The 21756-nt window shown below is 38.0% G+C and overlaps 2 protein-coding genes across 2 annotated transcripts; one reads left to right on the top strand and one right to left on the bottom strand.

The window, feature by feature from the left end:
- Positions 1-1116: 1116 nt before the first annotated feature.
- On the top strand, positions 1117-7481 carry LOC5521106. The gene is made up of 7 exons (XM_001640865.3): positions 1117-1528; positions 2199-2322; positions 5524-5645; positions 6284-6374; positions 6493-6560; positions 6694-6820; positions 7030-7481. Exons 1-7 carry the CDS (start codon positions 1386-1388, stop codon positions 7096-7098), a joined length of 744 nt encoding a protein of 247 aa, XP_001640915.2. The 5' UTR covers positions 1117-1385; the 3' UTR covers positions 7099-7481.
- A 647-nt stretch (positions 7482-8128) lies between these two features.
- On the bottom strand, positions 8129-13569 carry LOC5521102. Its single transcript, XM_032366452.2, has 4 exons — positions 13110-13569; positions 11969-12073; positions 10346-10561; positions 8129-9815 (listed from the first exon to the last, which is right to left on the bottom strand). Exons 1-4 carry the CDS (start codon positions 13482-13484, stop codon positions 9594-9596), a joined length of 918 nt encoding a protein of 305 aa, XP_032222343.1. The 5' UTR covers positions 13485-13569; the 3' UTR covers positions 8129-9593.
- Between the last annotated feature and the right edge of the window lie 8187 nt (positions 13570-21756).

Raw genomic sequence — 21756 nt, 5'->3', positions numbered from 1 at the left:
AAAGTCAAACAAGAAAAATCACCACGAATCTACCTTTGCTTGCAAATATCCATAAGCACAGCAAATTATGCCCTAATAGACTTCATGATGTCCTAGGACACTCTCCTAATATGCTCATAGCTATATTTTTGATCAAAAATACAAGCAACCATCAACTTGTGCTGGCTTCAGCACAACGACGAGGGATTAAAAGTGGGGACCGCACTGTTGGAAAGCTTGGATACCGCTGACTAGGTGCAGCTGTGTTTGACTTTGACGGGCTGTATAAAACCCAGAATAGGGGGGGGGGAGGTATCTGTTTTCAGTCTTTTTTTGTAAATTCAGCTCAAAAATAGCCAGGAGTCAATGGGTTAAGGGGATGTAGTACTTCGAAGATTGCAAGATTTCCAAAACAAGACTTCCAAATCAAGAGCGGAAAACCTCGTGCTTCAATCACCGTTTTTGCTCTAATTTGCTGCTTCTTCGTGGTTTCTCAACATTCATTATCTTCCTAATGGTCAAACGAAATCTGTAAGTTAGATATAATATTGATTTTTGTGAATATTCCGGTGAATTGAGAAGGAATCCAAGAAAAATACATTTCATAAAACTACTTTGTAACGACGGAATGCATTTTTGTGATGATCTAAGCCAGCAAGCTGAAGTGTCTGAGCTTTTGTAAAAGTGAGGAAATAAAGAGGGAGATATTACTGTATTTCTTTGATGTTGTTATTATTATGTTATATTATTATGTTGTTATTATACAAGCTGGTGTCGGGATTTGAATCAAACGCAGTATCACAGCCATTTTATCGCTCGTAGGTTTTTTCTTTCTCATTTGACTTCGCCGCTCAGACAAACAAAACAGTCAAACTATTCAGGGATTTAGCTTTCTGTGAGTATATTTGCCAATCTTGGTAACGTAAGTTAGACCTGTTTTCTTCTTCCGAGTTATTTTACATGATCTCTTTTCATTCCTATCAAGTTGGCAAAACAACAACACGCAACCCGCGGGGGAGTAGGACAAAATAAACGAAGGCGGGTAATACCAAAGTGTCCATGCTCTCCTGGTGCCAACGGATGTTGCACGTACTGCGGGCTCACAGAAACGAGCTGGAAATCGAGTCTACAGTAGGGTTGAAAAAAAAAAAGGTAGTGGTAAAAAACCTGGGAAACGAAACAAAATCATACGCAGGACTCGAGTACACATTTTCAAAGCACTAAGATTAATTGCGAGATTAGTTTCAGAATATAATTGGTAATATAATTGGAATATAATTCAGTAAATAATTGGTCCGAAATAGTAGCCCTTGTGCACTCAATACTTGGGCTGCCTGTGTCGTGTGTCCCCTTCATTGAATCCCGTGTGGGAACATATCGCATAAGCTGCTGCTATATCACGTAATATGCCAGCAATCTGGCTTTTCCTGATGGCCTTGCCATTTGCCAGAAGTTTTAAGGAGTGCAAAAAGGTAGATGCGTGTAGGTGTCAGACAGATGAAGGAGAAATCGACCTAAGAAACTTAGCAGGCAAAGACGGAAAGCCAAGGTGAGCAGTCAAATCACAATCAACTGCTCATCCACTTTATGAAACACTGATACACAGTGAAATAATACTTTTACTTTAATACCAAAGATAAAGTAATGATAGAGACGTCAACATTCCAACAATGTATACAGAGAAGTTTACGTCTTTACACGGTATGCCAATAATGTAAGAATGAGTGCTTGGACACTTTTTGTACCACAGGCTTTACAACCAGTAAGCAGGGACGGATCCAGAAATTCCCAAAAGGGGGGGCCGAAGCAAGGGTCTCAAGAAAGGGGAGCGGATTTAATGTTCTTTCCTAGATGTCCTTTATTTTGTTATTTTTATTCCAAATGTCTGAGAATAGGGGGCAGGACCCACTAAGCCCACCCCTAGATCTGCTTGGTAAAAATTAAAGGCCTTGTGCACACTAGTGACATAACATCATAACAACATAGGCGTGCGACATGTACATAATGACATAAAAAAAACATGTTTTTGTGTCTATATGTCAGGCTTATGTCTTAATGTCAAACCATTCACACTTGAACATAAGAGTACGCGCACCTATGTTGTCATGTCATTTAATGTCACTAGTGTGTGCACCAGTAAAAAAGTGTAAGCACATAAAATTATTTATTTCCCTACTACTTATTGAACATTTTATCTGATTATTATATTTTCCATCTAGGTTTTCAGACATTTCAGATGCTAAAGCAGACCAGAAATCATTTTTGTATGATTTTAACCCTTGCAACCCTTGGACAAAACCGAAGCCTGCAGTCCCTCTTACTTATTCCTGTGATAATGTCGCTGTATGTATGTATGAACTGGGGTCTTTAGTTATAGGGGGATAGGGTATAAATAGGTCTGAGACACCCAAAAGTTTCATATACCACAAAATACTCAGAATAGAAATTAACAACTTGATAAACACAATTCTACTTTCCAAAAACGGGTAAAGATGATTGCATTTTATTGAAGTACTAGAAATCAATTCCTGGTATACTATTCTTCTTTTTTTGTTTACAAAAATAATGTCTATCACTCAAAAAGAACCACAACATTTTACACCCTCAATAATAAGTCCAAACAACAATAAATGAATAAATATGTCTGATCCTCTGTTATTCGTACTAATATCCTACTATTAAAATCAACTTTTATCTAATTTAAGCAGGTACAGTAGCTCATGATGGCTTTTTAATCCCTGTTTTGCCATCCAGTCAAACATGTAACTAAATGAAAGCGGACAATAACCCTAATAATGTAACCATACTTTATTATGTCATTGCTCTCATCAAAGAAATTTTGCATCATATTGGAATATAAATGTTTTGCTAAAGTTTGCTTACCAAAAAGAACACAATAGTGTAATGATAGTAAAAGACACATTTTCCATAAATGGGGCATTTCTTAGACAGCTATACTTGTTGTACCACAGTTTTATTAACCCTTTCACTATCAAAACGGCCAAAAGCGGCCAAACGGAAGTGTGACGTTTTTCCTGGAGCGGCCAAAAGCGGCCAATTTGCATACAACTCAAAACAATCGTTCCTCTCCTCCCTAGGGAATTCATGCTGCAGGAAACACGTGGACTATTGTTCTTACGACATTAGCCAATCAAATCCCACCAACTGCGCATAATTTATCATTGTATGAAGTGCGTGAGCGCCGACCAAAAACATATCAGTCACCCCTGTACTGCAAACATGGCGGAATCTTTAGCGATCGATGCGAGCGAATTTAGAGCGATTTTTGGTGTTAATCCTGACGAGAATGATGATGTAAACAATTCTAAAAATGAGTTTCAGGGTTTTGAACTTTCTTCTGAGGAAGAAAGCAGTTCTTCTGAGGAAGAAAGCGAAGACGAGAGCGACGAAGATAGTGTTGAAAATTGGTCGGAGCAACTCACGCATTTCGACCTTGAGGACTTCACCGGGCAACAACGGTTGAAGAAAACGGTATCAGAAGATGCAAAAGCTGATGTTTTCGGATGAACTTATTGGTTTAATTTCTGACGAAACTAACCGATATGAACAATCTATTATCGGGCAGAAGGCCGATAGAGAGGCACGGCTGGCGAAGTGGAAGGACGTCACTCCCGACGAACTCCACATGTTCCTTGGGGTAGCGCTAGTGATGGGAATTAATTCCTTGCCACAGCAAGCCCTTTATTGGTCTCAAAACGCCCTATTTGGAAACCTTGGGATTCAGGACGTGATTCCCAAGACAAGGTTTGAAGAGATCGCCCAATTCCTGCACTTCAGCAATCCGAACAACGAGCTACAACATAGGGACGCCGATTACGACAGTCTCTTTAAAGTTCGCACGGTACTGAGCGATGTCTTAAAAAATATCCAGCAAGCTTACGAGCCCTCAAAGGACAAATCAGTCGATGAGGGAATGATTGCCTTCAAGGGAAGACTTTGCTTTCGCCAATATATGCCTGCAAAGCCGATGAAATACGGCATAAAAGTGTGGATGGCGGCCGACGCGAACAACGGCTATGTGTGCAACTACAAAGTTTACCTTGGGCAAGAAAACAGACAGCGTGTCCATGGACTCGGCTATGATGTGGTTATTATATGTTCTATTTATATTTTGTGTCTAAGATAAACAATAATCTTGTAAATGATGCAAAATTTGAGATCATTGGTAGAGAAGATGGCGCGAAATTTGAATTTTTGTATGAAATTGTAAATTCAAATCATTATAGCTCTAAGCAATAGTGGCAAAAACGCCAATATTTTGGTTCATTAAAAACTTCATTATCTGCACTACTTGTTTCTGTGCTTTATTCTTTACAATCTGCCTCCAAAACCTACTGAGCATGCATGTTTTGTTTTGGTGTGTAAATTAGTGGGGAATGCTAATTAGGCTCCAGGAACAGCAGGATGTGACACACATTGGGCTTCAGTAGTGAAAGGGTTAAACATGAACATGTGCTATAACACTGATAACTCAACCCACAAGAATGTTTTTTTTAAGTTTTTTAAGATGTTAAAGAACCGTAAGGCATATTTGGGAAATTGTTTGAAGTCATAATTGTCTAACCGCATGGACAAATAATAATATCAAGCAGTGCATGCTCATTTGAATGGAAAAACTAATTTTAAAAACAGAGCAAGCGCATTCACTTGAAATGGCTTCATTATTCAGGTGCACACAAACAGAAAATTTACTAATTCATCACTTCAACACCTACTCTAATCCTACCTTAATTCCTCAACCCAACATAAACCACTGACACTGTTTTGTGTTTGGCATAAGAGAAGTTTATTATAAAATCACTACAAACTGATAAATGAAAAACTAAAATAATAATAATAAACCTCTCTGCCACCCTTCACACAAAGCCCAGGGTGGGAGGGCGGGAAAAATATGAGCTTGATATATAAACGTTGAAAAGAACAAAGAATTATAGAGTGAAGCTGTGAACGTGTGCTAGCAATCAAGACTAGAGATAACTGAAATACAATATGCTGGCTTGAGCAATTAATCCCTTTAAGCTAGGTGCCCAAAGGGGGGTAAAGTTTTCATTTTGTTAGAAGAGGGAGGTATGCAAAAAGGCTAATTAATAGACCAATTTTGAACTCTATAACATATATTACAGCCTTATTTTTGAGAGAATGTCTGTCCAAGTTGGGTTGACAACAATGCTATCATACCTTTCTGGCTTTTCTTCTTTACATGCTCTTCACTTAGTCTGTTACCTAAAGGCCCTGTCTCTTGTGAATTTGGCATTATAATGTGTGGCACCCCCTTTGCAACTGGTTTTCTTTTTCTCAAGGTCGGAATTTGCTTTTACTTTCCACAACAATAAAAAAATAATGTATGAGGTGGCATGTGCGACTTGTAATTATTTTTTTTTTGCAAGAGAAGTTGCAAAGTGTATTGTGTGACAGGCAAGTCCATTTTAAAGTGTGCAGTTGTGTTTAGCTGACACTTTCTGTTTCCATGGGTATCAAGATTTATTAAAAACATGATTGATTTCCAAACATTTTGATTTCCAGGCATGTTTAACAATAGCAACCACATCACTTCTTAATATTGGTACTCAAGACTCGGCTCAGTGTGTTCTGGATAGAACATCAGGAAGCTGCAGCTTAGTTTTTACTGGAGAGGCTGTCGGAGAGTGAGTACTGCATTTACAAAAATTTGCAATCATGTACAAGAAGCTTTCCAATTCAGAAGCACAGGTGGCTTAGTGTGTTTACACACCAGCCTCCCACTGCTTTGGCCCAATGTTTGAATTCGGGTTCAGACTAAGGTTTTTTCCGGGTTCCTGCTTTTATTTTGAATGTGTCACAAATGAGTTGAGGTCAGTTATTCTCCGTGTTTCCAATCTACTCGGATAAAGACACTAAAGCAGAGGTCCTGTCCCTTAAGCTGTATTGTACTATCCTGAACCGGAGGGACGTAAAAGAACCACTGGGGGCGCAGTAAACCCTCTGGCAGTGACCACCCATAGTGACAGTGCTTGCAATGCTTACTATGTAACAATAGACTCAAGGGGGCACTTGATTTGAAGCCTAGCTCCCTTGTGCCTTCTGCACTGTTGAAAATTCAATTAATAAATAACAAATTTTCCAGGTCACTTTGAGGCAAAAATATAAAAACACAATCTTTTGAGCTACAACTGAAATTTGGTTAAAAAAGGGAGGGGGTGGAAACAAAAGGTCTTAAAATACAATGGTGTAAAATATAATAGTCAGATTATTCTACAGAATAATAGGTTATTACTTTATGAGTATAGTAATCTTTCTCTTGCAGAATAACAACTACCCATATTCAATTGAAGTGCAGAGAAGGTGTCGATGGCATTTTAGACCCTTTTAGATCAGATATGGACACAAGGGTGTTTGTAAGTTAGATAACATCTCCATATAATTATAGTTGACTATTTTGCCTCATTTCTTTCTCGGTTATTATGTAAACTAGTGTTCTGTTTTCCAATGCATTATTTTTTATATATATTCCAGAGAAGCACACTCCATTCTAAATATGTGTGCATGAGTGGGTTGAGTGTTGGTTCAATATTGCTGATAATGTGAGTAGCAATTAAAATACTGCAAAACTGAATAACATTTTAAATGTTATAAATTTCTGGTTGAATGAATTATTTGAACTCCAAAAACTATTCAAAATTGTATAATAAAAATAAAGGACCTGTTATCTTGCAGATTTTTTACCCTTGTGGTAGTATACCTCATAACTGGAATAGTATTCAACAAGTTTAAGAAGGGAGCAGAAGGCAAGGAGGTCCTACCGAATCTTGCATTTTGGGTTGATTTCCCTATACTTGTAAAGGTATCTATAAATTAATTCTCCATTTGTAAATTAAAGTGCAAAAAAATATATCCTTTTGTTTGTGGCCTTTTAAAAATTGTTATATATTCATTTATCAAGTTTGGAGTACCTTGGTTTAGCATCTCTATGATGGATTGGACTTGTGAATACTGTAAACTCATGTGATTACTGTTTATATAAGCCAACTTGAAATTAATTTTCTTTTTTAGGATGGTATCATTTTCACCATTCAGAGTTCCAAGAAATGCTGTTCGTCAAGTGAATATAACAAAATATGATGTTATTTTATTTTTATTTCATCGACTTTGTGATAATGATATTTTTTGTTTAATTAATTAGTTTTACATACTGTTACCTCACTTTCGTACCAGCTTTTTCTGTAGTTTTTTTTTCTGGAAATTGTTATGAAATTTTTTTTTTCATCAGTTATTTTTGAAACAGTTTAGATTTTTGTGAATTAAATTTCATTTGCTTATAACTACTTTATCAATGAAGCATGATTAGCCATGAGGAACTTAAGTATGCCATCATTCAGCACATTTGATTATTTCAATTATTCATCAGCAGATGACAGTAAATTATGATTTATATGATATTATAGATTTATTATAGACTGTCTCAATTGCATGTTAATCAAATAAAAATTGTGTTAAAAATTGAATTCCCCAACCGTGACAACAATAACAAAATCGAAGAGACACTGCTTGCATGTTTGGCTAAGAGAGAAGTTATATTTGCCTCAACAAAAATGATACATAAATAACTAAAATTTGACTAACAAAGCTTCTCTGTCACTGGGTGGGTGAGAGGAAAAGACAGTCTAAAATACTAATGAAAATAGAAGTGCTTATACAATGAATACTAAGGCGAACTGAACTCACTTAACCTCATGCTTTAGAATATAACATCTATGAACTACAACTGTATTTACAGAGAGCTGTCATGGTTAGGCAATTAGCACCTTTATACCCGAACTGCAGCAAAGGATGGGAAAATGTGTTAGTGTACTGTAGCTTGTTGTGATACACAAACAATCAGTCAGTGCATAACTATAGGAGGTGTATAGTGGTTTGAAGTGTCCTACACCAATAATAAGGTTTTTTTTTAAACTAGGGTATAATATAATTGGAAAAAAGTTAAATTCTTCAACAACAAGGGATGTCCAATACACAACAAACTTATGCATGGCATTGTCTGAAACTATCGAGGCCACTTGAGTTTAATTAGAGTATGAGGTTGTAGGACTAGTAAGGCAGTGGATAATTAGTAAGACAAAAACAACAATAACAAACAGACACTGCTTGCAAGTTTGGCTAAGAGAGAAGTTTATTTGCCTGAACAAAAATATCACAGGAATAACTTAAATTAGACAAAATAAAGCTTCTCTCTGCCACCAGGTGGTAGGGAGGGAAAAAACATACTACTTACTACATACTGCTTTGCACTTGTACATATATGCACTATTTACTCAACCCTATTATATGGGAACTGACATCAATTACAGAGCTGTCTCAGTTATGCAGGCTAATATTACCTATATTACCAGGAATGCTCCAAGAAGGTATGTAAAATTACCCAAAAATGAACCCCTATGCTAATATTACCTATATTACCAGGAATGCTCCAAGAAGGTATGTAAAATTACCCAGAAATGAACCCCTATGCTAATATTACCTATATTACCAGGAATGCTCCAAGAAGGTATGTAAAATTACCCAGAAATGAACCCCTATGCTAATATTACCTATATTACCAGGAATGCTCCAAGAAGGTATGTAAAATTACCCAGAAATGAACCCTATGCTAATATTACCTATATTACCAGGAATGCTCCAAGAAGGTATGTAAAATGAGCACACCATGGGGTGCATGAAAATGTGCATTAACAAGGATATCTAAATAATCTTCAAAATAAAAATCTACAATAAAATAAAAAAATCTATCACCTGAAAGGAATAGAAAACTTTTTAACAAACTTTTTTTGTGTGAGTTTCAAGATGTACCCAAATAAAAAAAGGAGTCATAAAAAGAATCTGTCAGAACCAGCTAAATGTACCGTACAACATTTCAAAAATGATGTCTGTCAACGCAATGATCTAATCACATGCAGTAGCACTCTCTACTTTGTATATATTAATTATAGGATAAAGGCTGTGTTACTGTTTCTACTGTACCCCATTGATCCCTGTTTTTTTTAAGTTTAATTTACCACATTTATTTATGTTTAATACGCACTTAATGTATAATATCAACCCCTGTTTTTTAGGTCATTCAAAAAAAAACAGAGAAATAATTGTACTTGACAAAAATCCTAGAGTTATAGAAAACACGAAAATAATAATAATATTATTATTATTTCAACAAGTTTTAATAACTTCAATAACTTATTGGCAGACCGAAATACTCAAGAGCTTTCTATTGTTTTAATCATTATGCCAAGTTTCATGTGTATGAAAAAAGTGTAAGTGAAATAAGTGCATAGTAAATCTCACATTACTAAATACCCCCCTATGTTTTGACTTTTCACAACCCATCAAAGTGAAACACTGCTGTCTAGTTAGCGGTATCAAAACTTTCTAACAGTGCTTTGAAAATGTCTGTTATTCCTTGTCGCTGTGCTAAATCATTAAAATAATAACAGCTTTTATCATATTGGGAGTGTGCCCTAGGGTATAACAATTTACTGCTGTGCTAACAGATGTTTGCAAACAAAGGTGGATTTTTTGGCTGGTGGGGGATCAATGGGTTAATTGCACAGATTCACCATTCAATTTCATAGAATTACAGGAAAAACCTCTGGCAAGTCAAATACAGACATGCCATTACACCCCTTGGGATTCCCTGGAAGGATAGGTGGGGATACAGCCCAGGGTCTTGACGCAAGTATCATGTCATCCCCCAGCCACCGAGTGGCTAGCACTCGACGTCCTTGATCATCTACTGATTCACTTGCTCCATGAACTGTTCTCATGTTGAAGGCGATACAATCCCCAGGCTGTAAAACAGGTTGATGTAAATATCAATTACATATATACAGTACTGGACTCATATACTGTACAAAAAGCAACAACCATCTATAATACATTAAAAGAACTAATACATTAGAAGAACCAATGCTGAAATCAATTGAAAACAGGCTAAACCTTATGAAAATTCTCGGTGTCAATTCTATCTCTTGAGTACTAGTGTAAGTGCTACCTCTGCTAAAATTAATTGTATCTATAAATATGTAAGTTCGGGAGGGTGCCAATCACCAACAGTGACCAAAGCATACACCCTCTAAAGTAGACATTTTGGGTGGGAAGACACCCTGTACACTCTCCTACTTACCGACCTGAGTAGAGTGTTTCAAGATTTAGAGCAACCATAGTCTGTTTAAACACAGTTTAGTAAACTATGGTTTGAAGCTTTGTGTTTTTTTTACTATGTTTTATATGAGTGATAACATAATCCATTTAATGAAATAATGTTGACAGTCTTACTGTCATTTAGTGTCTGCTCCTTGTCATATTTTTCCAGTTTTACCTCCAAATCCCATGATAGTAATTCATATTTTTCGGGGTTAGCATCAATATCCACCATATCTTCGTATTCACTGCTGTCATTAAGATTGCCATCATAGTTTTTATTTGTCTCAAATTTTCTTGGAATAAACCACTTGTTCCATTTGTGTGAGGCCTTTACATAACGCAGGCAGGCTTGCTTGTAGACAGGGGTTATGGGTATCCAGAAAGAGATGTTCTGTTGGCATCAGAGGTAATAAACACAGTGTTTGGGTGAACAGGGACAGTTGTCCATTTAGTGGGAGGAATGCCTGGTCATGGATGATTGGTATAGTGTAACGGTTGTCCATTTAGTGGGTAAAATACCTGGTCATGGAACATTTGTGTAGTGTACCTGTTGTCCATTAAGTGGGTAGAATACCTGGTCATGGTATGTTGTTAAGTGTACATGTTGTCCATATAGCGGTTAGAATGCCAGGTCATGGTACATTTGTGTAGTGTACCAGTTGTTTATTTAGTGGGTAAAATGCCTAGGTCATGGATGGTTGTTATGGTGTACCTGTTGTCCATTAAATGGGTAGTATGCCTGCTCATCATGGGGCATTTTTGTAGTGTACCTGTTGTTTATTTAGTGGGTGAAATGCCAGGTCATTGATTATTGGTATAATGTACCTGTTGTCCATTTAGTGGGTAGAATGCCTGGTCATGGTACATTTGTGTAGTGACCTGTTGTGCATTTAGTGGGTAGAATGGGTCAGTACGCAGCTCTTACAAGCTGCAATTTGATTGGGCAAATGAACAATATCCGCACCTCGACACAAAGAACGAAAAGAATAGAGACAAAAGAACTCCTTTGTAGAACAAAGATAATAGGAGACAAAGCAGCTGCGTAATTACTTGGTAGAATGCCTGGTCATGGATGATTGTTATAGTGTACCTGTTGTCCATGTAATGGCTAGAATGCTTGGTCATGGTAGATTGTTAGAGTGCACCTGTCCATTTAGTGGGTAGAATGCCTGGTCATGGGACATTTGTGTAGTGTACCTGTTGTTCATTTAGTAGGTAGTATGCCTGGTCATGGTACATTGTTATAGTATACCTATTGTACATTAAGTGGGTAGTATGCCTGCTCATGGTACATTTGTGTAGTGTACCTGTTGTTTATTTAGAGGGTAGAATGCCTGTTCATGGATGATTGTTATATTGTACCTGTTGTCCATTAAGTGGGTAGAATGCCTGGTCATGGATGATTGTTATAGTGTACCTGTTTTCCATTTAGTGGGTAGAATGCCTGCTCATGGGACATTGGTATAGTGTACCTGTTGTCCATTTAGCAGTTAGAATGCCTGGTGATGGTACATTGTTAAAGTGTACCTGTTGTCCATAGTGGGAAAATTGCCTGGTCATGGATGATTGTTATAGTGTACCTGTTGTCCATTTAGTGGGTAGAATGCCTGGTCATGGATGATTGTTATAGTGTACCTGTTGTCCATTTAGTGGGTAGAATGCCTGCTTATGGGACATTGGTATAGTGTACCTGTTGTCCATAGTGGGAAAATTGCCTGGTCATGGATGATTGTTATAGTGTACCTGTTGTCCATTTAGTGGGTAGAATGCCTGCTCATGGGACATTGGTATAGTGTACCTGTTGTCCATTGAGCGGGTAGTATGCCTGGTCATGGTGCCATGGTGTTGGGCGGTAACTCCCTGGATCTTTTGTAAACACATGCTCATGGTAAAATGCCACTCTCTACAACAGCAAAAATATATAAATATTTTAAATAACTGTGGTCTAACTGACAGTGACATGACGGAAAAACCTGGAAAATTCGCAATTCGAGATAGAGAAAGAAGACACAATTTCTTACAATGGCCATCGGTTCCTTGTGTTCCACACTGATTTTCGAAATACAAATAACGTGAGGCCGAAATGCACATACCCAGATTTTTGCTTTTTAAGATATTTTTTCCTTTATCATCTTTGTGCTATGTATGAGCTCAGGGATGGAAAGCTCAAATTTCAATGACACAAAGTCGCATCAATTAAAAAAAAGTCGCATTTGATATTTTGTTTGCTATTATTCACTAAGTACTTAGAGAAATTTTCTGCCTTATTAGATCCGAAATGAGCTTATTTGAAGCGTTAAGTCATGTTTTTCCGTCATATCACTGACAGTAATAAGCTTGGCTGCTATGGTGTCCTTACCCTATTTTCATATTGGGAATCTTAGGGGTATGAACCCCTGAAGAATAGAGAGCTTTTAGACTAGAATAAGCATCTTTTGTACTCTCCACTTGCTACTCTGTCACTGTTTTGCTAATAAATACAGGTTTTAGGAGTTACTACTGTATTTTCATTGGAAAGAGACACTATCAATTTTTGTGTCTCCTTTGATTGTAGATATAGCGAGGAGGCAGCAACCCTTTTCTTTTTTTTTTTTGTAAATTCTCTCACTTTAGCTCACTTTTTATGTTCTCTCAGGCTTCCTATCCTTTTTACTTTCTTTAGTGAAACATACATAGATATGTATGCGGCATCATTCAGGTGTGCGTGCCCAGGACTGGCTAAGGACGGGGGGGGGGGGGGGGTTGACTGTTTGCAATGTGAACCCCCCCCCCCCCCCCACACACACACACACACACACCACCACCACCCCTCCTACTACCCCGCCGCCCTGAACGAAATTTTGGCTGTTTTATATATAGGCCTACGACTGGGGATGATAGTTACACAGAACCTGAAACATGAAACATAAAAAATTCCTGTAAGTATACTGTGAGTATACCTTAGAATCCATGAGAGTCTTCGCTAATCTAGCGGCTGGTGACTTCCAAACGAACTCATTAAATTCCGTTATTGTCTTCCAGTTATAAAAATCATTGAAGTATGATGGTGAATTTTTGTCGTTGTTGTACAGTCTCTCGCTAAATTTGCTGGGGTTCCACACGTTCTTGTCGATCCCCTTTGAAATGATCTTTACCCATTCTGTGAACACACCGCGTAAACATACGACGCCATCTTCCTTGAACTGCTCAACTTCTTCCTTTTTCAGATAACCTTGACTTTGTTTGTGTGTATATCGTACTGTCATACATGCTGCTATGGCATGCCCATACGCGGAAACACCTCGGGCGAAAACTGGAGTGTTCAGTATGGACATAATTGGATTATAACTGCTTTCTTTCACCAGCCATCTCAAAATGTATGCACTTTTCCCCGGGCGTACTGTTCGAGCCTGCGGTTTTTCAGCGGTTGATACTACTACTACTACTACGGGTAAGTACTTTAAGTACGCATCCTGAAGTGTATCATATAAGATATCCCACATATACATACACAGCTATCCACACCATACACAGCTATCTACACCATACACAGCTATCCAAACCATACACAGCTATCTACGCAATACACAGCTATCCACACCATACACAGCTATCTACACCATACACAGCTATCCACACCATACAAAGCCATACACACCATACACAGCCATCCACAGCAATCCACGCCATACACAGCCATACAAAGGGAGCTAACATACTACAACGGTCAGGTCAGGCCTCTTGGAAAACGGGTTGCGGGCTCAAAGAAACGAACGGGCTAAATATATATATTAAGGCACTGCCTAAAAGCGGAGCCAGCATGCAATCAATTTAAGCCATATTATAATACCTATATATGTATGTATATATGTTAGGTGTGAGTGAAGCCGTTCATAGAAAAGTGCTTGATGCATAGGTGTAGAGTGGAATATGTGAGTATGTATATTTTTATTGTTGTTTAACCCGGAAAACCTTATGTATATGGAGGTATCATCCAATAGGGAACATTGAAGAATTGAAAATGAATTTTAGTTTTTTTACAGTAAAATTGGTGCTTTTTTAATTCTCTTTAACATTTAAAACCATATCAACACACAACGCGTTTCTATACATTAGCATATCATTTTTGCCAGTAAATGTGCTCCATACTTGCCTACACTGTCCAAATTCCCTTCCTTTCACATTGCACTACTACTAGATTTTCTTGATTTTTATAATTTTCTCTCAGTTGAAGGGTAATAAAAGTTATTTGGTAGAAATTGCAAAAATTGGATAAACAGTTTTATCAACCTTCTTTACTGGTTTTTTTTGCTAATACTCTTTGAATTGACACTTTGTCTTGGGTGGATCGTACAAAACACTGACACTAGACCCCCATATTGAAGCATCATGGTTTCAAGGGTATGTACACCTGGTATTTTTGTGTTAAAACATAAAATAGGGCTTGGTGTGGCATAACAAAAAGATGCAGTTTGTTAAAAAAAGGTAGCTAAATTTTCATTTCACATCATTTCCATGTACAGTGCTAAATTATCTTTGAAATAATTGCACGAAAGGTCAAATGGTACATTGCTGTTGATTTTTGCAAATATCATCTCAGATTCCTAAGTATTGAGCTGTATTCACATTAGCTATTTGAAAAGTAGATTGCTCACAAAACCCTGTGCAGTTAATTAGTTCAAATTGAAACGATATTTTTTTTAACTAGAAAACCCATTTAGTCCATTTGCAATAAGGGCCAATGCTGGTCAGTGTTTTGTACCAGCCACTTTGTCAAAGGGTGAATGAAACAAACCACCCTAACTTGTTTTCAAAGTTTCTGACTACTTTTAGTTTATTTTATTAGCCTGGTTCATTTTTTTATAACAAGTTTTCATTTGTAACTATTATCTATCTTTTTGTTGCTTAGCTGTATTAATGAATACATCCTGCCCTAGCATCATGCCTTTAAAGCTGGTAGCTTGCTTGAGTTGGGATTCGCCTGAAAAAAATTGGAGAACAGTGACAAAACGCTACGGAAGAATACTAAAGATATGAATGTTATGCTGCACAAAACCTTATTGATAAACCTAAAATTAAAAATAATTCCAAGTAACCTTTAAAATAGAAAGTTGAACAAAAAAAATAATATGTGAAGTCTTTTTTTAGGGGCTAATGAGCCAGAGGTTGAATTGCCTTTTGACCTTTTTCTTAGGAAAAGCTGTAGAGAAAAACCTTTAGGTACTTATTGAACTAGGCTCCCACAAAAAGCTGTCTTTAGTTTTCTATGAAAATTGAAGAGATGGGAGTTTTAAGATGTTGTATGAAAACGTTGAGCTGGGATATTCAAGATATCTTTTTGTGAAAAAGTATCATATGCATAAAGGGAAGCAGTGTGATTCTGGTTCCTTATTCGCCTGTTTCCTTATTCGCTCAGTTCCTTATTCAAATCGGGGGGGGGGGGGTACTTACATGTTACCTTTTAATTCGAGTTGAAACAGTATTTAGGCATTACAGTTTATTCAGAACAAGTCCAACAGCATTTTCGTCGTTTGGATGCTTTAACGTGCTCTGCTGCTAAGCGGAGCTGTGAACATGAGACTCTATCTGCTACAAAAGGTCAAATTACGCAATGCGTGCAATCGCTTTCACAAATTAATCTAGGAAAAGAGAGGAAATCTACCTCTCATTTAATAAATGTATTTGTATATTGGGCTTTGCTTCCAAACGCATAAAATTATTTAGAGCAATATATTCACGCTTTACTTGACTACGTACGCATGTAGAAGGAATTCGACCTTGCTAACAAAGGCCACAATTTGACAGATAGTGCTTGTTGTCAATTAACACCTTGGCTACTAGATAAGGCTCTGACAAAACAAATAGATTAGTGCAGAGACACGAATAGGGAACTGGTGTACTGGTCGCGACGACTCAATCGTGACCTGGTCAATTTAAAAATCCCTGACAAACGCGTTTCTCAGTTAACGGTATCAGCGCAAAGAGAGGTACTCAGGGCCTAATTGTACTTGTCTCGAATGCAGGAGTCTACGGATCAATCATACAATAGACAATATCGATCAATCATAATATATAGATTTAGGCACTGCCTAAAAGCGGAGCCAGCTTTATTACCCTATTTTCATATTGGGAATCTTAGGGGTATGACCCCCTGAAGAATAGAGCTTCTAGACTAGGATTTCTTTTGAGAATAAAAAAGAGATCCATAATAATAACATTCACCTCAGTCTATATGCTTTAAAAAGACTAAAGTGCTGTATGCTTAATCCCCCTCCTCCCCCCACTTTTTAAATACATGTAACTTGTTTAAAATGCACGGTCCAAGCTGGATTTTATTTTATCTCAGCTATTTCTCCCACCGTAATGCCTTGTATATATGCCTTGTCATGTACAGCATTACTCAGTTCTTTTGTTGAGTACAGCTTAGAAGATCAAGAGACTTCACCAGATGTTTGCGGCAAGAGAGCCCAACATTTTGCACCCAAAAATATCTATGTCAAATTTTCAGCCATTTTTAAAACACAGTACAGGTACAGGTTCCAAATTGCTGAAAGATGCAACTATTAATCTTTGTGAATACAAATATTTCAATTCACTATCCTTTTCCTACTTCAGTCTAACAGCACAGTTATATCATTCTTAAATGTTAACCTCCCAGTTAAAACCCCAGACAAAGTTAGCATAGATAAGAAAAGAAAAATCACATTTGACAGCATCCATTAAGGAGGGGGGGGGGGGGGGGGGGCTCCTCCTAAAATAGTCAGATGGGGTTGTTTGTCCTATTTTAAGGGTAAGAAATTATGCTAACTGCTTTTCCTTAGGGAGTGTTCAAAATGCTTAGCGAAATACATTGTTTCTGTTTTTATGGGAGTCTCTATGGGTAAATTGGAATGGTAAACAGCAATTTTACCCAATAACAGATATGGCGAGGACGCAAAAATGTAGGTTCAGAAATGTAGGGCAATATCAACCAAACATATTTTTCCCAGGGGAAGAATGCAGATTGATTGAAAAGGAAAAACATATTTTAAAGGGAAGAAAGGAAAGCTAAATATTTCGTTAAATATGCTTCTCATTATCCATGTCTTCATACAGTCTCACATCATGGCTTTTGGGTATTAACAGTTCACCTGAATCAGAAAAAAATCGTTCGTTATTATTTCAATTTTCTAATTTTCTTAAAACATGAGAACAAACATAGAGGAAAACAAATGATTAGATTAGTATCCTTACCAAACAGAAACAGACAACAGATCAATATTGGCTTTGTATGAGAAAGAAAGAGAGACATTTTGATGTTTTTGTGTATTTCATAAAATTTGGGACAAAAACAGCATAGACAGGAGATAAAGAAAAGAGAAAGACTTTGCAAGGATGATAGCGAAATGCTTTTTGTTTTTTCAATAAATAGCAAACAAATTCTCAATTAATTAAGAACTGGGAAGCCGTTTTAGTGCGCGCCTAATTAGCATCCAATAAGCGTTCAAGAAATTGATCTCTCAGCCAATTAAAAACACAGTGGAAGCAAGATGATTGAATATTGACACCGGGAAAATCAGAGAAGTTGTAAAACGACGAAAATCGTTTTGTTTGAGGATTATTATCAGAAATATTTGCAAACAAGAATAATTATACTTAAAAGGAATATGACAGGAGTTACGTTTTGATTCATATATTCTATTCACACTATTTTGAATTGAAATTTTCGTCCGGATGCTTTGTGGTGTTCGTTCGTTTAGGAGAACAATTCCGTATTTTAGCTATCATAAATAAAGCTTTTCTATTTTGATTTTTGTTCTGTGACATCATAATGAGAATAGTAGTGCAGAGCCTCGACAATTCCCTGATAAATGCTGCTGGTTTTGTAGCCTTTTCCTTAAACTATAAAGTTTTCAACCACCGCACCAGGTGAAGAAGTCGAGCCGATATTCAAAGCTTGTAAGAACAAAGCAGTAGACAGATGTATCCTTCAAATTCTTATTTTCATACGTCCATTTGACTGGATAATTAGTTGCATTTTCTCTATTAAACACTTTTTTCGTCAATTCTTCCCTGTCAGCTTGTGTTCCGTTGATCGTTTGATGTTGAAAGTCAGAATAGGCTTAGTCCCCCCCCCCCCGGCTTTCCAAGAGTGATCAATCAATTAGCTGGCCTGGTTGCATGAGCTGGTCACGTAAGTGACCACTTAAGTAAGCTGACAGCGTGTGGCATGACGTCATTGACCACAAATTTTGAGTCGCCTAGTTTATGACCAATTTCTATACCTATGGAGCTCCGCGTGCGGCCTGCGGCCGCGCTGGCTCCGCTAGTAATACATTAAAAGCCATCAATGCACCAAAAACTTGTATTTGAATTCCCAAAATGTTCGTCTTCAATAAGACTTATTCAGGGCCCTGAAGAATTGTATTTATTTTTCTGGTTTACGATCACTACTTTGTGAAATATGCAGGGCGACTTCGTTCGAGTCGAAGTCGCCCTGCAGTTTTTTTGCCGATGAAGTTTAACTGAGGCAAACCGGCTATGCGATGCTGATGAGTCCTAACAAGGACGAAACAGCTGTCCATGGTTGCCGAACTGCACGGGTAATAGACTGTGCTAGCGTCCCGTCTTGGCCCGACAGGTGCCAATGTGTGTATGCTAGTGTGCTTTTAAAGTCCACATTTGTGAAATAGGTGCATGGTCTACATTTTGGTTAATAGAATATGCAATGTAACCAAACTCAGGGTTTCAGAGGGCTCAAGCTACTTTCATGATGAGTACGCATGCGCGTGCACAGGTTTTGTTGTAAGGGGATGCACAGTCGTAGGAAAGCATGGTTTCATGAGTACGCATGCGCGTGCACAGGTTTTGTTGTAGAGGGATGCACAGTCGTAAGAAAGCATGGTTTCATGATGAGTACGCATGCGCGTGCACAGGTTTTGTTGTAGAGGGATGCACAGTCGTAAGAAAGCATGGTTTCATGATGAGTACGCATGCGCGTGCACAGGTTTTGTTGTAAGGGGATGCACAGTCGTAGGAAAGCATGGTTTCATGAGTACGCATGCGCGTGCACAGGTTTTGTTGTAGAGGGATGCACAGTCGTAAGAAAGCATGGTTTCATGATGAGTACGCATGCGCGTGCACAGGTTTTGTTGTAGAGGGATGCACAGTCGTAGGAAAGCATGGTTTCATGAGTACGCATGCGCGTGCACAGGTTTTGTTGTAAGGGGATGCACAGTCGTAGGAAAGCATGGTTTCATGATGAGTACGCATGCGCGTGCACAGGTTTTGTTGTAGAGGGATGCACAGTCGTAGGAAGGAATGGTTTCATGAGTACGCATGCGCGTGCACAGGTTTTGTTGTAAGGGGATGCACAGTCGTAGGAAAGCATGGTTTCATGATGAGTACGCATGCGCGTGCACAGGTTTTGTTGTAAGGGGATGCACAGTCGTAGGAAAGCATGGTTTCATGATGAGTACGCATGCGCGTGCACAGGTTTTGTTGTAGAAGGATGCACAGTCGTAGGAAAGCATGGTTTCATGAAAGTACGCATGCGCGTGCACAGGTTTTGTTGTAAGGGGATGCACGGTCATAGGAAAGCATGGTTTCATGATGTGTTATGTACGCATGCGCGTGCACAGGAGATGCTGTAGGGGGAGTGGGCAGCCGAGGATTGATATAGGAAGAAGATAGTATTCGACGATCTTTCAATGAGAAATGATCTCCATAACATACAACAACCCCCCTCCCCTGTGTACGCGCCTGTAATTTTATCCCAGTTCACACTACTGAAGTCGAAGTTGGATAGAAGGCTTTGTCAACGGTGCTGAGGTTTCTTGATCACTAAAGTCCCATACTACCATCCCGATGCCAAAAGAAACGAACCTTTCTATCTAACGGTTTATCAACTTGTTATACTCCAAATAGGGTTTTGTCGCACCATCGGCTTTGCTTTCGGTACTTTGATTTCTTTCCATTAAAGATGTTGATGTAACATTTACTAAAACAAGGCGCTAATCTAAAAAAAATACAATTAGACCTTTCGTGCAATTTCATCCTTCGGTTTGATTAACGTTTGCTTCAAATGAGGTGTTGATTAGTTGTCGCACTAAGGGCTTTGCTCTCGGTTACTTTGTTGTTTTTTTCATTTAAGATGTCTGTCCATGTAACAGGCACGAAAATAAGGCACTAAATCTAAAATAATACAACAAGACCTTTCGTGCAGTTTTATCTTACGGTTTGATTAACGTTTGCTTCAAATGAGGTGTTGATTAGTTGTCGCACTAAGGGCTTTGCTTTCAGTTACTTTGATGTCTTTTTATTTAAGATGTCCATGTTACAGGCACCAAAATAAGGCACTTAATCTATAATAATGTAATTAGACCTTTCGTGCAGTTTCATCTTACGATTCGAACGTTTGCTTCAAATGAGGTGTTGATTAGTTGTCTCACTAAGGGCTTTGCTTTCGGTTACTTGATGTCTTAATCAAGGATGTTTCTGTAACAGGGGACAAATATAAGGCACTGAAATAAAAAAAAAATAAGATCTTTCCTACAGTTTTAAATGTTTATTTGGTGTGCCTTGTCTATTAAAAATACGATGTCTCGTCCCTTGTTGAAGACGAAAAACGCGTTTTTCCGAGAATTTTCAATATTACCAAAAAAACCATTTTAGGATTATTTTAATATTGTTTAAGATTTGTCGCTCAAATTTAACTTCTGCCACAATTTATCCTAATTAGTCGGGCTACCTGTGGTAGGCCGACTTGAGATTTACGTTTTCTCCGTTTTTTCCTCCGCCACAAAATTGAAAAATTGCGCAACAATATCCTTATATGGCAGAGCCCGAAGCCACGTGCGTCATACGCTTCCAACTTTCTAGATCCGCCATTATCTATCGAGCGTGTATTTCAGTTTGGGTGTTTTTGTTTTATCGCTACTTTCCAGCTTTCTTGGATGCATCAAATGACTGTGATATATTAGCAAAAGCTGCACAGTTGTCTTTAATTCACGATCATGGAACTAGATCTCGGTACGCAAATTTTGTTTTGTTTGGTAACCATCGCTCTCGCAGACGAAGCAGAGAACCAAGTAGGATTCCAAAGAAACAGCCTGCACGTGCTTTAGCAGATACATAAGAAGACTTGTTCGAAAAAGTATCGTGGAAAATTTACCAAAGTCATCTCGATTTCATTACGAAGAAATATTCATTCTATCACAAAAGATTTGTGAGACACGACGTCTGGTCAGCATATTTCAAAGTAAGGTACTTTCATATAAACAGAGGCAGAGTAAGAATAATAAAGTAAAATGGAAGTCGATGAAGCCCATGTGGATGTTATAACAAGTGTGGGGTTAAGGTGGGGGTTTAGAGCACTTCTGAACGAGAATCTGTCCCGAGGGGGTGGGGGAATTGACAGTTTTCTACTCTAAGACTTATCCCCACCGTGGGGGTTTGGGACACGTGAATAGTGTCACAAATATCATGTTAATTTCTGGCTTGAGACTCTTTTTCTTCTGTAGCAAGCAATTCCATGTATCAGCATGTGGCATGCTGCACGGCGACATGTGCAAAAACGAATATTTAAAAAAAAGCCAGATGAAGTTGATTTATTTTTCCATCTTTTTA

This window comes from Nematostella vectensis, chromosome 2 (assembly GCF_932526225.1).
Source record: "Nematostella vectensis chromosome 2, jaNemVect1.1, whole genome shotgun sequence".
Classification (NCBI taxonomy): Eukaryota; Metazoa; Cnidaria; class Anthozoa; order Actiniaria; family Edwardsiidae; genus Nematostella; species Nematostella vectensis.
The sequence above is the reverse complement of the archived record's forward strand: the minus strand, read 5'-3'. Positions and strand labels throughout refer to the sequence as shown.